This window comes from Agelaius tricolor, unplaced genomic scaffold (genome assembly GCF_023055355.1).
Source record: "Agelaius tricolor isolate 1412-34295 unplaced genomic scaffold, bAgeTri1.0.p SCAF_20, whole genome shotgun sequence".
Classification (NCBI taxonomy): Eukaryota; Metazoa; Chordata; class Aves; order Passeriformes; family Icteridae; genus Agelaius; species Agelaius tricolor.
The window spans coordinates 4,351,807-4,366,329 of record NW_027269280.1 but is presented as its reverse complement, the minus strand read 5'-3'; the positions used below and the strand labels follow the sequence as shown (position 1 = coordinate 4,366,329).

The 14,523-nt window shown below is 55.7% G+C and overlaps 1 protein-coding gene across 3 annotated transcripts in view; it reads right to left on the bottom strand.

The window, feature by feature from the left end:
• Nucleotides 1–2,016: 2,016 nt before the first annotated feature.
• Nucleotides 2,017–14,523, bottom strand: part of FAM222A (family with sequence similarity 222 member A) — a 28,730-nt gene continuing 16,223 nt past the window's right edge. For all 3 annotated transcript variants that reach the window (XM_071445233.1, XM_071445232.1, XM_071445234.1), the window contains one exon: nucleotides 2,017–4,166. In XM_071445233.1, coding sequence (XP_071301334.1) covers nucleotides 2,959–4,166 — 1,208 coding nt within the window. In that variant the 3' untranslated portion in view covers nucleotides 2,017–2,958. The remainder of the gene's footprint in view (nucleotides 4,167–14,523) is intronic.

Sequence of the window (14,523 nt, the reverse complement as noted above, 5' to 3'; positions counted from 1 at the left end):
CCACAGCACCCGTGGATGCTGTGCCCCATGGAACGGAAGGGCAATGGGCTGTGATGGGATGTACCTCAGGTGTCCCTGCCCCATCTCCCACCAGTGTCTGTGCACATTTTTTGTCCTCACGTGCTCACCTGCACCTGGCAGGGCTGGCACTGCAGCAGGTGCCCACCAAAGAGGAACCCATTCATTTTGCATTCCACACTTGAAGCCTCCCCAGCGAAATCCTCCTCCCAAGCAGCGATCTGAGGGGAGAATTAACCTGCTAAATAATAAAAACCCCCGCACACCTCCTAATGAAATGTAATGACTTGGAGACCTGCAAGATGGATCGCGCCGTCGCTCCCAGCCACTCGCCCTGATTTATGGCGAGCTGGGAAATCTGATGGAGGCAGCGCTAATGAATCCTCCTCCCACGGGCACCACTGAGGGAGCAAAGTTTCTCCTGGAGCCCCCAGCACGGCTCAGCGCACCCCAGCCTTTGTAGAGTCCCCCTTTGGTGCAGGGGGTCCCCAAGGAGGGGCTGCCCTCCACAGAGGCCCCGCCGTGCTCCAGCCTCACATTCCTTTGATGTGGCATCTTTTTAATGACAAAGATCTGAGCAGAGATCTTCCTCCAGACAGAATAATTTTAACACGCAGGCAGGCAGGGGCACCCCCCCATCAGCAATGTTAACCTCTGTGAAAATTTCCTTTTGTCCCAATTTCTCTTTGTTCCCCGGATTGGCTGTCACGCTGCTCGCTGCTGCTGGTGACAGAGAGGTCCCCTCCCGGTGCCACAAATACCGGAGGAGCCACGTGCGCCCTTGTCCTGCCCACATCCCATCCCCATCCTCATTCCCATCCTCATCCTTTCCCCATTCCTGTCCCCATTGATTCCCATCCCCTTTCCCATCTCATCCCATCCCATCCCCACCCTTATCCCATCCCCATCCTCATTCTATCCCCATTCCCGTCCCATCCCATCCCATCCCATCCCATCCCATCCCATCCCATCCCATCCCATCCCTGTACCCTCCTGGTCATGCACAGAAGGCAGCTGAGCCTCTGTCACCCTCAGTCCCCTCCCTGGCTGGGATGAGGCCATGCTGTGTGTCCCACCACAGGACACGGAGGCTGGGGAGATGCATCCACATCCAGGAGCAATTTGGGATTCAGTCCCATTATCCTGCTGTGCTTGCTGCTGCTTGGCAAAGCAGCAGGGTTGGATTTAGGGCCGTCAGAGAGCCCCCACCCCACCTGGGCACCAGGAATGGCCCTGCAATGGAAACCCAGTGGGAAACAGGAGCGCTGGATGGCAGCGGAGATGCCACCCCCTGTGCTGGTGACAGGATGGGGACGCAGTCCCTGACCCTGTCCCCCGGGTACACGTGAGGCCACAGCCCTAATCCCAGGGATTTGTCCCATGTGCCACCCCTTGGGTGTGAGGCAGAGACTGGTGCCGCCGGGATTAATGGCTCAGCATCGTTAACAGGTTATTTATAGGTGCTCCTCCGTGCCCTAAAAATTTCTGGGAGCAGGGGGGTGTCCCGGCTCTGGGGGAGGCCACAGCAAAGCAAAGAGACTCCAGAGCACACATCCAGCGAGATCCTGGTTTTACTTTGGGAAAAACACCATCCGGACACACGGCTTGCGGGTTTTGTGTTGGTTTTTTTTTTTTCTTGTTTTTTTTTTTTTCTTTTTTTCATTTTGTTTTCTCATTTTTAAAACAATATAGTGCAGCCAGCACTTCTCACAGTAGAATATAATGGTCAATTTTAGTATAAAAAAAAAACATTCTCAGAGATTTGTAAATGCACTTAGTGCTTGAACAGGCTTTCAGGGATACAGTACCTCTTTTCCGAGCACAATCACCTTGGGTTTCATCGGGATATTATTCTTCTTTTACCTTTAAACATCAAAACACTTTGTATTTCGTGGTGAGGAGCCTTTTGTAAATGAACAAATCTATTAAACACAGAATTACACAGAGTGAGTAACGGACCATAATCATTTTGGAATTGTTTGGGGTTTTTTTTAAAAAAAAAAAAAAAGAAAGAGAAAAAAAAGGAGGTATGTGAGCGCCCCAGTACCGCGACCCAGAACCAAGGTAGAACTGACAGTAAGAGGGGAAATAAAACAGCCTGGAAGTGTGAGAGCCAGGGGTTCCCAGGAGAGAGGGGCTGAGGGGGTCCCGAACCTCCTGGTTGAGTGGGAATAGGAGCTGTGGCCACTGTGGGGCCGGGTGAGAGGAGGAGGATGAGGAGGAAGAGGGGTGGGAGGAGACTCTGTAGCAGCCAACACGTAGATGTACAGCCTAGTCAACTAAAAAAAAAAAAAAAAAAAATTAAAAAAACCAAAAAATCTGTTCAAGTTTTCAAGTGTTTTTCTTAAATAGCCTCCAGACTGTCCCCAGTTATTAGCTTTAATCAAAGCAGTGCAAGTTACGGACTTCAGCTACAGGTCAGGCGCCAGCTCCCTGCGGCCACACGCCGGGCTGGGACCGGCCACCTCTAGGCTGGCACTGGCCACCACGGAGCCTCCCAGCCCCTGCCGTGCCAGGACAGGCCACTGTGGAGCCTCCAGGACAGACGCCAGGTCAGCACTGGCCACCACGGAGCCTCCCAGCCGCGCACTGGGCTGGGACCCACCCTGGAGCCTCCCGGCCGGCCACGACACCGGGCTCTGCCCCGCTCTGGGCACCGCCAGCACAGCAGAGCCTCCCCTCCCTGGATAGCAGCAACTCGTAGCAATTCCCTGTTCACATTCGTGGAGATAAAATGATTTCTGAGCTATATAGACAAGCGGTCCTTCGGCTTCCAGCGGGTCGCGGGCGTGTCCAGTCTGGGGACCCCGGTGCAATGCCAGTGTCCCGGGAGCCCTTTCAGCAGCCGACCCCACGTCCCCCTCCCTGTCCCCCTGCCCCGGCACCCGCAGCTCGCGCCAAAGTCCTCGCCCTGGGTTTGGGAAGAGCAGCATCCGTCCCTTATCTGTAGACGGGCAGGCGGATGTGGGCGTGCTGGTGGTCCAAGAGCCTTGGCACAGACACGGTCTCGTAGCCCTTGCCCAGCATCTGCTCCTTGATGCAGGGCGGGTGGATGTCGTTGATGAGATACTCCAGGGACTGGAGGCTGCTGCTGAGGATGGAGGTATTGCAGAGGGTCTTGCTGGGCAGCCCCTCGGCCGGGGGCACCCCCAGCTCGCGGGGCCCGGCCCCCAGCTCCGGCGGGTTGTAACAGTCGCTGTTGGGGGTCACCAGGATGCTGTTCCAGGGGGGAGCAAAGTACTGCCCCACCGCGAAGTTGCCGTGCATGCAGTTCAAGGGGGACGAGCTCACCTTGTCGGCGGCGCCGCCCAGCCCGTAGGGCCGCGAGGCGCCCGCGCACGTCTCGGGGGATTTGCTGAGAGCCCCGCCGCCGCCGCTGCCCCCGCTGTACATTCGCAGGTGCTGCTGCTGCTGCTTCTGCTGCCACACCAGGTAGTCCATGCCCTCGGGGTAAACGCCCGCCTTGGGTCCCAGGGCGGCGGCCGGGTTGGAGCCCAGCGCCAGCTCGGCGCCCTTGCGGCACTCGGGCAGGACGGTGCCGCCGTAGCCGGGGCCGAAGGCGCCGTGCTTGGCCGGGCTGGGGTGGGCGGCCACGACAGCCGGGCAGCCGGGCTGGGCACCCTGCGCCTGGCACTGCTGATTGATCTGGTAGATGATGCTCTGGATGGAGGGCAGGTTGGAGGGCGGCAGCGCCAGGCTCCTGCCTGCCAACGGCAGCACCGAGGCCGCCACCGTCACGTTGGGGGGCACGGGACCCTCCAGCTGCTTCTGGCCGCCGTGGTAGCTCAGCTGCCCGGCGCAGGAGGGACCTTGAGCTAAAGTGCTTGAGGTGGGGTAGGGAGCGACGCCCACCTGGGCGGGCGAGAGCTTAGTCCGCTTCCCCTCCGAGTTCTTCACCACGCTTTTGCCGGAGGCTTTGACGATGGCCAGCAGCCCCTGGTAGCCGCCGGCATGCAGGGGGTAGGGGCTGTACCTCTGCCCCGTGGTGTCGTAGCCGTTCACCGTCCGGTTAAGGTGCTTGTGCTGGGGGACCCTGATGTTGGTGGGGAAGATCTTGATGGTCAGCGGGCTGTTGGCCACCTTCTGTGCGTAGGCGTCCAGCTCGGCGGGGCTGGGGTAGCGCGGGGAATGCATGGGGGCCGTCTCGCCTGCGGGGGCAAAGCTTGGGGTGAATCCAGTGCCAGCAGGGTGAGGGCACCCAGCGTCCCAGCACCGTCCTCCCACCATCCTCCCCCAGACCTCTCCAGGCAGAAACCAGGTCACGGCACCGAGCTGTCCCCTCCCACTGACGGGAGTCACTTGTAAGTGGCCTAAAATAAACTCGGTGTGGAGAATGGAAATGTCACTTTACCCAACGGGGGAATCTTTCTCTGAGATTGGATTTAAACTACATTATACAAGCAATTTCATGGGTGCTTTGCGCTGCTACGAGAACCTCACCAAAAATGGAAAAGCATTGCATTTACCAGCCATAAATCAGCAGTTCCTATAATGAGCACAAAAATGTCACTTTTATGCAATTTTACAGATGAACAAAACTGGTGAAATTAACTGTGGTAACCTACTGGAGTCAGCAAAAGCCACTGCAGAAAAAAAAATTATATATGTATATAGTTTTGTTCCTTTCAAACTCTTTCCTGAGCAAGTTTCTGCCATTCTGGTGTGAAAACTCATTTGTCGTTCCCATTATACTTTCATTTGGAGTTTATCTTGAGTATCCAATGAGCCACCAACTGTGAAAATGATTAAATCTACAAAATCTATCTAATAGATGGAATAAATTAGGTGTTTAAAATCTCCACACACTCACACACACACACACACGCAGGCACGTGCATGTACACGTCGGAACATGGGAATGAGGGTTGGTTCCCAGCTGGTTCCCAAAATTCCCAGCCCTGCCAAGGGATGTCTATGACACACTGGTAATACCAGACCTGGTGCCTGCCCAGAGGAAGGTTTTGCAAGGGAGAAATGGTAAAACTGGGGGGTTTGTGGAAGCCCAGCCTTCCCAGGCAGTTCAGCCCCTCAGTAGTACCTGGAGCACTCTGCTCCCGATGCCACCAGCATCAGCAACCCCTGATGCCACCACACCCTGGGTGGCAAAGCCACCACAGAAGAGCTGCACCTCTGGGTACATTCCACATTCCCTGTGAGGGGATTGCCTGTCCCAGTCCCACTCTGAGTGACATTTCCATGGCTGTGACATGCCCAGACAAACCAGGCATTGGTTAAAACCAGGATTCATTGGTTAAAACCAGGATTCAGCACTGGAATCTGTGACTCTCCACATCACCCCTGCTCCCAGCAGCAGAGGGGGGACACAGCAGCGAGGCTGTGGCTGCTCTCCATGCTCTCCATGCTCTCCATCCATGGCCACTCTCCGTGCTCCCCATGCTCTCCATCAGGGCAGTAATTGCACAGGCAGGACCCAGCACCTGAACCAACCATTGCTCTCATTAAGCTGATGTTATGGGCTTTTTACAGGTGTCTTAAATAGACATTGTTATTAACAAGTGTATTAAGCCAATTAAAGGCAGCGCCTTTGAGGAGGATTTAGAGGAGCTGTCGGAACACGGGAGGAACAGCACCAGCAGCTCCCTCTGGCAGGACACGCGAGGACGTGTGGCACCAGGACACCCCAGACTGAGCCAGACTGAGCCTCCAGCCTCTGGGAAGCTCCTGCAGAGCCAGCAGGGCAGTGAGGGCACACTGAGGGGGCTCTGCTGGGCATGGGAACCCCCCAAGCCAGTGGGTGCAGGGGGCTGAGAACGGGACCCCTCTGCCCAGAGGCACAGCACGGAACGGCACAGCACGGAACGGCACAGCACGCACATCTGCATTCCCCTTCATGCCAGCACCACTGTCCTTGGAGGTGGCAGCATTGTGAATACTCAATTAACATGACACTAATTAGCTGGTGACACTTGCAGAATCCCTAATGAGCCCATACTGTAGAAACGCTCCTTTCCAAGGAAAAAACATTAAAAAACCAAGGAGCTGTTGCGAGAGGGAGGGAAGGAAGTGGTGTCACCTGTGGTCACCACAGCTCCCTGACAGGGATAACCAAAACATCGTCCCCAAGCACTGAGGCTACAGGTGACACTTTAGGGCTGGCCCTGTGCCATGGGACAAGATGGGTGATCTGAGCCTGGATCCGAGCCTGGATCCGAGCCTGGATCCGAGCCTGGATCCGAGGGCATCGCCACCCGCCAGCCGGGGCGCGTGCCCGCCTCAGCCTTTGTCACCTCTTTGCTCCAGCTGCGTTGGATGTGACAAGCCACCGCTTCGGTTGTGTTGTCACATCTCAGGGTGACGCAGCGCACCCCCGCCGGGAAAATTACAGAGAGCCGCTCTGGCGGCGGCGGCGGCGCTGCCGCTCTCCGCAGTAATTACTGCTTTCCAGGGGCTCTAATTGCTGCGGGATGCAAACTCGCCCGAGCCACCACGGCACCGGCGGGAGCAGCCAGCGCCGACACTGCCGCTCGCTGTTTGTCCTTCCTGTCCGTCTCCTCCTGAACCTGGAGCATCAGAGCCAGCCCCGACACTGCTGCTCGCTGTTTGTCCTTCCTGTCCGTCTCCTCCTGAACCTGGAGCATCAGAGCCAGCCCCGATGCTGCTTCTCACTGTTTGTCCTTCCTGTCCATCTCCTCCTGAACCTGGAGCCAGCCTCAACACTGCCACTCGCTGTTTTTCCACTGTGTTCATCTCCTCCTGAACCTGGAGCATCGCAGCCTGCAGGTCGGGGATGCACGGCTGATCCCCCGGCTGCCAGCACAGCCATCACCACCTCTTGCCATCCCTAAACCCACCCCAGGCACAGCCATCACCACCTCTTGCCATCCCTAAACCCAGCCCAGGCACTGCCAGCCACTCCTCCTCCTCCTCCCAGCTCCTTCCCTGCCTCCCAGCTCCCTCCCTCATTCCCATGGGATGCGTCCAGCACCCCCCTCCCTGGCCAAGATCCCCCTCCCTCCCTGACCTGCTCTATTTTTCCAGCCTGCACTCAATAACGGCTAAATAATTGAATCTGCTCAGCAGCCGAAGATTTGGTTTGAATTTTATTGGAATTTTAAATTGTTTTGTTTCTTCAGTATTTTATTACTGTAAATGGAAAATGCATCGCCCGCAGTAATAATCCGATGGCTTTTTATATTACTCTGAGCTTCTGCTTGGAGCATTATTGGAAAGCCAAGGCAGCGAGGAGACCCCAGCTAATGGCAGCACGGGCTTATGAGATTATGCCTCCAGCTAAACAACTTTTTACTTTAGCAAATTGGCCACCAAACCCAGTCCCAGACACAGATGTAAATCCCAGACCCTGCTGGGGCTGTGGGCCAGGATAAATCTCCAGTTTATGGAGCAGGGAGCTCCATCCCTGCTGTGCCCAGAGCAGCAGGATGAGGCAACATGTCCAACAGGGACCAGGGATGGCTGCAGGAAGGGTGGGAGAGGTGGGAGAAACCCCTCCCAAAACCTCCTCAAATGTGCCCACCTGCTGCTGGCATCACTCACATCCCCCACACATCCAGCATTCCCTGCATCTCCCAAATCCCCCCCATGCACAGTATGCCCTGCATCCACTGCATTCCTCTGACCCCTGGTGTCCCCAGGGACACCCACACCAAGCCTGGCTACAGCCACAGCCCACAAGGCCAAGGGAAAAAAAGGAAGATGGGAAGAAAAAAGAGAAGGGAAGCTAACCAGTGTTAGCTTGGTTTAATTGGTTAAAGCAGTTGTGGGATCAAAATGGCACCAGGAAGGATGCCCAGGAGCATCCTGGAGAGGAATGATGCTCAGGACCAGGAAGGATGCTCAATCCTGGGAAGGATGTTCAGGATCGGGAGGAATGATAAGAACCAGGAAGGACAGAGTGGATCCTCACTACTGGGAAGGATGCTCAGTACTGGGAAGGATGCTCTGGACCAGGAAGGGCAGGACGGACACTCAGCACACAGCAGGAAGCTCCACTCAGCTCCCACAGCCCAGGTGCCTGTGTGACCCCCAGGATGGTGCTGGAACAACATCCCTGGCTGGGCTCCCTCTTCCCTGGATGATGATGAACACGGGCACCAGCAATTTGTGCCTTCAGTTTCCAGTCCCTGAGGCTGCACTGCCTGGCAGCTGCCCAGCTCTGGAAGGAGATGGGGAGCATGAGGATGTTTGGGTGCACAGAAGGAACCATTTGGGGATCAGCACCACAGCAAGGACTCCTCAGGGAGAAGCTGAGAGGGAATGTGGCAGGCCATGGCACCTCAGTGGTTAACAGCAGCACGAGAGACACGTGCTGCTCCCTCCCTCCCTCCCCCCATTCCTTCCCAGATAAGATGGGACAATCCTTATTTTTACACATCGAAGGCGCTACAATATTTTGCAATAAATGAAAGAAGTAATCTCGGCAGGGAATCTTTATAAAGCTGCCAAAGGCGACGTGTGGCTGGCTGGAAGCTTCCCTGAGCAGGGGATGGGCCTGGCCTTCCCCGTGGTCCCAAAGGAAAAGGCTTTTCACCCCCTTTTCAGATGGGAAAAAAGCTGCAATGGAGGGCTCGACCCCAAAAAAGCAGCTCAAGAGAAGTGTCTTCCCCAGCTCTGTCTTCACGTGGTCCCACTGCCACATTCACCCTGGGAAGGGGCATTTTCCTGGAGCCCTGAGCATCCTACCCAAGCTCACCCTCCCTGCTCATGCTCACCCTCCATCCCTGTCCTGCCCTGCCCCTCTTCCAGAACAGCACTGGCATTTCCAGCCCTGAGCTCCTGGTTTGTTCCTGCCCAGCCTCTCTGAGCTGGCAGGGCAGAAGGGCAGCAATTAGGCAGGATTTTTAATTGGCACAGGGGCAGGAGGGGTGGGAAGGGGAGCGATGCCGGGAGGAGGCAGGAGCACACTGGGGACCTGAGCAGCCCTGCCAATGGCTCTTATTAAAAAATAACAGTGCTGCAGCCTCCAAATGAATTAAATTCTGTGAGAGCAGAGAGCTCGTCCCCAGCTTTGGGACCAGGATCCCTGTTCCCCTCGCAGCAAGGCAATCCCAATGCCTTCAAAGCTTCAAAAAGCATCAAAAATCCCCTTTTTCTCTGCCTGCTGCACTGGGAACAGATTTTGTAAAAGCTAAACCCTAAATATTTGCAAAACACTTGGAAGAAACCTCAATATTTGGAAAACACTTGCAAGAAAACAAACAAAAGCTGCTACATTTAACAAATCAAGACAGTCCTTCAAGTTTTGGGTCTGTGCCCCAAGCAGCAAAGCTGCCTGGCAGGATCTGGCTGCCCTGGAGGGCAGAGCTGGCACAGCTGGCACACGGAGCCAGTGACCCCAGCCAAGGGCAGGACACATTCCAGGGCGTCCCAGATGGAGCTGGGGGGTGGCTGGGGGATGCTGCCCTGCCCAGACTCGGGTGCCCAATGGGTGGGCATGGGGTTTTTGGGGGGGGCTGTGGGCACTGTGCCCCTCACTCCGGGAGGGTTGGGCGGCTGCCACATCCCCCAGCCCTCCCACCCTGCATGAGTAGCGGTTTCTATGGTGACAGTGTCCCCAGGATGGGTGGCACAGAGTGGTGACAGTGTCCCCAGGACACCAGCACCACCCTGTGCTGTCCCCAAAACTTGTGTCCCCACAGCACAGCCCCCACTGCAGGACCCCCTGGGCCTGGTGTGGAGCATCCCCCGTGCCAGGAGCCGAGACAAACCCCAGCTCTGGGGGCTTTAATTAACCCAACTCCAGCAATAACAGCGGGAGGAATCCATCTGAATAACCGTAGGTGGCAAACCCCGCGTGGCGGCGGCAGCGCCGGAATCTGCAAAGACAACAAAATTCATGACAAAGCACAAAGGGAAGCGCCGGGCTCGCCGTCCCCAGATATTCATCCGTTAACACGTTCCCTTTTTAGGCTGACATGTCATTTCAGACGGGCCTTTCTTCCTCCCCTTTCTTCTCCCCCTCGTCGCGCGCGGCTCTGCCGAGGCGGCTGCTGAATTGGATCACCTCGGGGCGAGCACTTTATTATCTGCAGTCAAAGCGTCACCACAAATACCCGTCTACACACACACGTGTCACTTCCCATTTGTCTCCTCCACGAGGTATCAGCCCTGCACAGGCACCGTGCTCTGTGCCACCACAGCCACCACAGCCACCGTGCCCCGCTGCGAGGATGCCCCGGTGCCACCCCACAGCCAGCGTGGAGCTGCCCCACTGTCACCCCAAAGCCAGCATGGTGCTGCCCCACTGTCACCTCAAAGCCATCCCAATGCTGTCCCACTGTCAGCCCAGTGTCACCCCAAAGCCATCCTGATGCTCTCCCACTGTCACCCAAATCCATCCTGATGCTGCCCCACTGTCACCCCAAAGCCAGCATGGTGCTGTCCCACTGTCACCCCAAATCCATCCCAATGCTGTCCCACTGTCACCCCAAAGCCATCCTGATGCTGCCCCACTGTCACCTCAAAGCCATCCCAATGCTCTCCCACTGTCACCCCAAAGCCAGCGTGGTGCTGTCCCACTGTCACCCCAAAGCCATCCTGATGCTGCCCCAGTGGATCCTAATGCTGTCCTGATGCCACCCTCATGATACTCAAGTGCCACCTCAGCACCACCATGATGCTGTCACAATACTGCCCTAATGTCACCTGTATGTCACCCAAGGCTGCCCAAGCACAGCCCTGAGGGCACCCCAGCACAACTGCCACCCCAATGCCATCCCAGTGCCGCCTCTCAGCAGCCCTGATGCCATCAGGAGGGGACCCCACCACTTCTGTTGGCCCTGCAGCTCATCCCAGCTGCCCCCAGCCCCTCTGCTCACTCATCCACAGCCAATTTGTATTTTAATTAATTTAAGATACGAGTTCTGTATCTGCCAAGGGAGCAGGGTGGGCACCCCCAAAGCAGGGTGCCCCATCCTGGGGTCTGCCAGTGCCCAGCAGCCTGCTCTGTGGCCAATGAACCATCACAATCCTGGGAAGTTTGGACACAAACCTCCTCGTGCACTGCACCATTACCAGCCAAAGCCACCCCAAATCCAGGGCTCTGACCTGGCAGGAGATGGGCACTGAGCAGCCCCAGCTCACCCTCCACACATGACCAATGGAAAAGTGTTTTTGCAGCAATTCCTGGCAGGGAAAGTGCAAGTCAACAGCACATTTTGGGCCCAGCACTTAATTGAACTCCTTTTTATGGCACGTATATAAATACACAGAACCATCATTAACCGATCCCTTCCAGAAACTGAAAATGAAAGAATTAATCTTACTTCACTCATGTGTAACCCCTCATGAAATTAAAATGATATTTTATGGGTGTGTACAAAAGCAAAGCCTCGCTGCAGCCACTCTAATGAAAATGCCCTTGGAACAAGCAGAATTGGGTAACGAGAGGCCATTAAATGGGGCCTCATCCTGTGTGCAATTAACTGGTTTAACACTGATGAGAGTCCCCACAGGTGCAGGGAGAGCTGTGGGTGACCCTGGGCTGAGTCCCTGGCAGGGAGCCCTGGCCATCACCTCTCATTAGGGCCATCTCCTCGTTAGTGTTTAAATACCCAGATGGCCCCCGGGAGGGTTTGTGCCACCCCCAAAGAGCCATTTATCACACTGTCCCCATGGGGCCGAGGTGACAGCTCCCATGGGACCCCTGGCATGGAGGATGCGAATGGTGAAAGAATCCCCAGGCTGGTTTGGGTTGCAGGGACCTTAAAGCCCATCCAGTGCCACCCCTGCCATGGGCAGGGACACCTTCCACTATCCCAGGTTGCTCCAAGCCCTGTCCAGCCTGGCTTGGGACATTTCCAGGGATGGGGCAGCCACAGCTTCTCTGGGCAATCTGTGCCAGGGCCTCGCCTCCCTCACAAGGAAGAACTTTTTCCTAAAATCCATCTATCCCTTCCCTCTGGCAGTGTGAGGCCCTTCCCACTCATCCTGCCATTCCACAGTATTGTAAATAACCCCTCTCCATCTTTCTTGTAGGCCACAGAGGATGCTCAGGATGCTCCCCTCTGTGAACTCCCCACGGCTCCCAGCCCCTTTTGGGGGACACACATCCTGCTCCCTGCCACACTCCCAGCCCCAGGCTGGCTGGAGGAGGGCACATGGAATATAACATTCCATTAAACACCATCCACTGCTCCGTGCCTGCTGAGAGAGTGGGAGCAACCAAAGAGTTTGGCCAAGCTGAGAGGGGCATTTGATTTATAATTTAAATAAAGCTCAGGATTCCTGTAACGCGCCCAGGATAAAATCAAAAGGGACCAGGCTGCTGGAGTTAATTGGACGTGATATTTTCCTGAGGATGCTGCTGCTCTGCAGGCTCCTGCTCCTCTGCTGGAGGAGGGAGGCATAGATTGGGGCTGGAAGGGCTCTGGCACCTTCCTGCATCCTCCTCAAGGCATGCCAAGCTGGTTCCTATGGAACAGCCTTGGGAACACCGCTGGCAACAGCAGCAAAGTCACCTCCAGCTCTGTCAGGATGGATTTTGTGGGATGCTCCGGGCCTGCTGGGATGCAGCCACACCGATGTGGGAGGCACAGAGATGGGGGGGACAACAATCAGCAGGAAAGGCCAGGGGCAGAACCGAGGGGTGAAGGCACCAGCAGCTCCCTGCGTGGGCAGGAAAATGAGTCAGCTCACCTTTTACGTGAAATTAATACCAAAATTAATCAGCGGCGCGGGCAGGATAATAGGATTTCACAGTGGTGCCGGGCCAGACGGCCAATGTGCCGAGAGCCAGACTCATTTAATATCGACAGAAACAATGCCAGAGGACAGAAATAAGACCCATAAAGATAATTACTGAGATACTCAGGAGCAAATTAAGTAATCAGAGGCACTTCTAAATTGCGCCTGGTTTGAAGAGCGCGCTCTCCGTGCCGATTCCCCGGCGGGCGCTCCGGTGGCAGCCCCGTGCCTGCTCCCAGCTCCTCCACCCTGCTTCCCACAGGTGCCATAAATAAGGAAGGGGAAATTGTATTCCAAGCCAGATGCGTGGCCCTGGATGTCACCTGCAATTTAATTTGCGCTGGCAGGAGGCAGAGAGGAGCGAGACGTGCCGGATTTGCCCGTAATGAGCGGAAACATACGGGCAGCTAAACTTTGATTAAGGTGACCTGGCTGGTGGCAGCCCATGGTGAGTGCAGCGTGGGGGTCTGGGCAGGAGCTTGGCTGCTGCCACCCATTCCAGGGGACACAAATCTCTTGGAGATCTCAGGTGAGCACGGTCCTGCCTGAGGGATGGGGTGAGACCAGTCAAAAACTGTCTCCAGGGTAACCCACGCTGCCAGGGCTCAAACCTCTGCCCTCGTCCCACTGGCAAAACTCCAGGACCATTGGGATCCTGGGGCTGGGACCCTTCCAGGACACAAGCAGCTGTATCCAGAAGCATCTCTCACACCCAGTGAGAGATGCTCCACACATGTGGTGTCGCACCCATGGCACCGTATGTGACACAACATAAGAGCTCCTGCTTCCCAAACCTCCTTCTTTCAGCACCTATGGCAGGGAGGGAAATGCTAGAAAGCACCACCCCCCCCAGCAGGAAGGTGCCTCTGGGCTTTGTTCCATGAGCTGAGCTGGTTCTTAGCTCTGTTGGGAATGCTGTGGGGACCAGCAGGTGTATCCTGACCTCAGGAGCACAAGGAGCTCACACAGAGATTCTCCATGCTGAACACCTCCAGTCTCCAGAAAACCCTGTCAGGCTCATTTTGCCCATGTGTCTCAGACCATGTGGGCATGGCTGAGCTCACTATTCCATGGCAACGAGGTGCTCCAGGAGCTGGACACCTCTTACCAGCCCTGTGCTGCTGTGATGCTCAGGCGTGATGGATTACGAATAATTTTACAAGAGCAGCATCCTTTTTCCTTCCAGACGCCAATAAGGAGGAGACCTGGGAGACATTGCATGCTCCAGTGCAGTGCAAGCTGCACTGTGACACCTGGGTGCCCAAAACCCCACCTCTGGTCTGGGTGTCCCACTCTCTGTGCTGGCCATTGGGGAGCTTCACACAAAAAATCATGGAATCCAGAATGGTTTGTGTTGGAAGTGACCTTAAAGATCACCCACTTCCCCTACTGACATGAGCAGGCACACCTTCTTCTCCAAGCCCTATCCATGGCCATGAAAATGACAAGTTTCAGGGATAAAAGAACTTCCAGGGATAAATAACCCTCCTGGCTGGCAGTGCAATGCTGAAACAATGCTGGGGGTCCCCAGAGAGGCTGAGCATCGTCCAAAATCCATGCCCAGCTTGCCCAAACCCCATGCCCAGCTCACCTGGCTGCTCAGAGTGCCCAGGTAGAGGAGGAAAAAAAAACATCTACAGGAAAATCCAGCTCATTAAACAAACACCCGGGGGCTGTCACAGCCTAACAAGCAGAGCTTTAGCAGCTGATTTGTCTTCAGCCAGCAATGTTTAAAAATCCAACTGAGACCAGCAGAAAAATATCCACTCCCCTCTTTAAAACACACATTCATCACTTGAGAATCTTAATGCGTCTTTCCCAGCCGGGGAGGTCAAACACGCC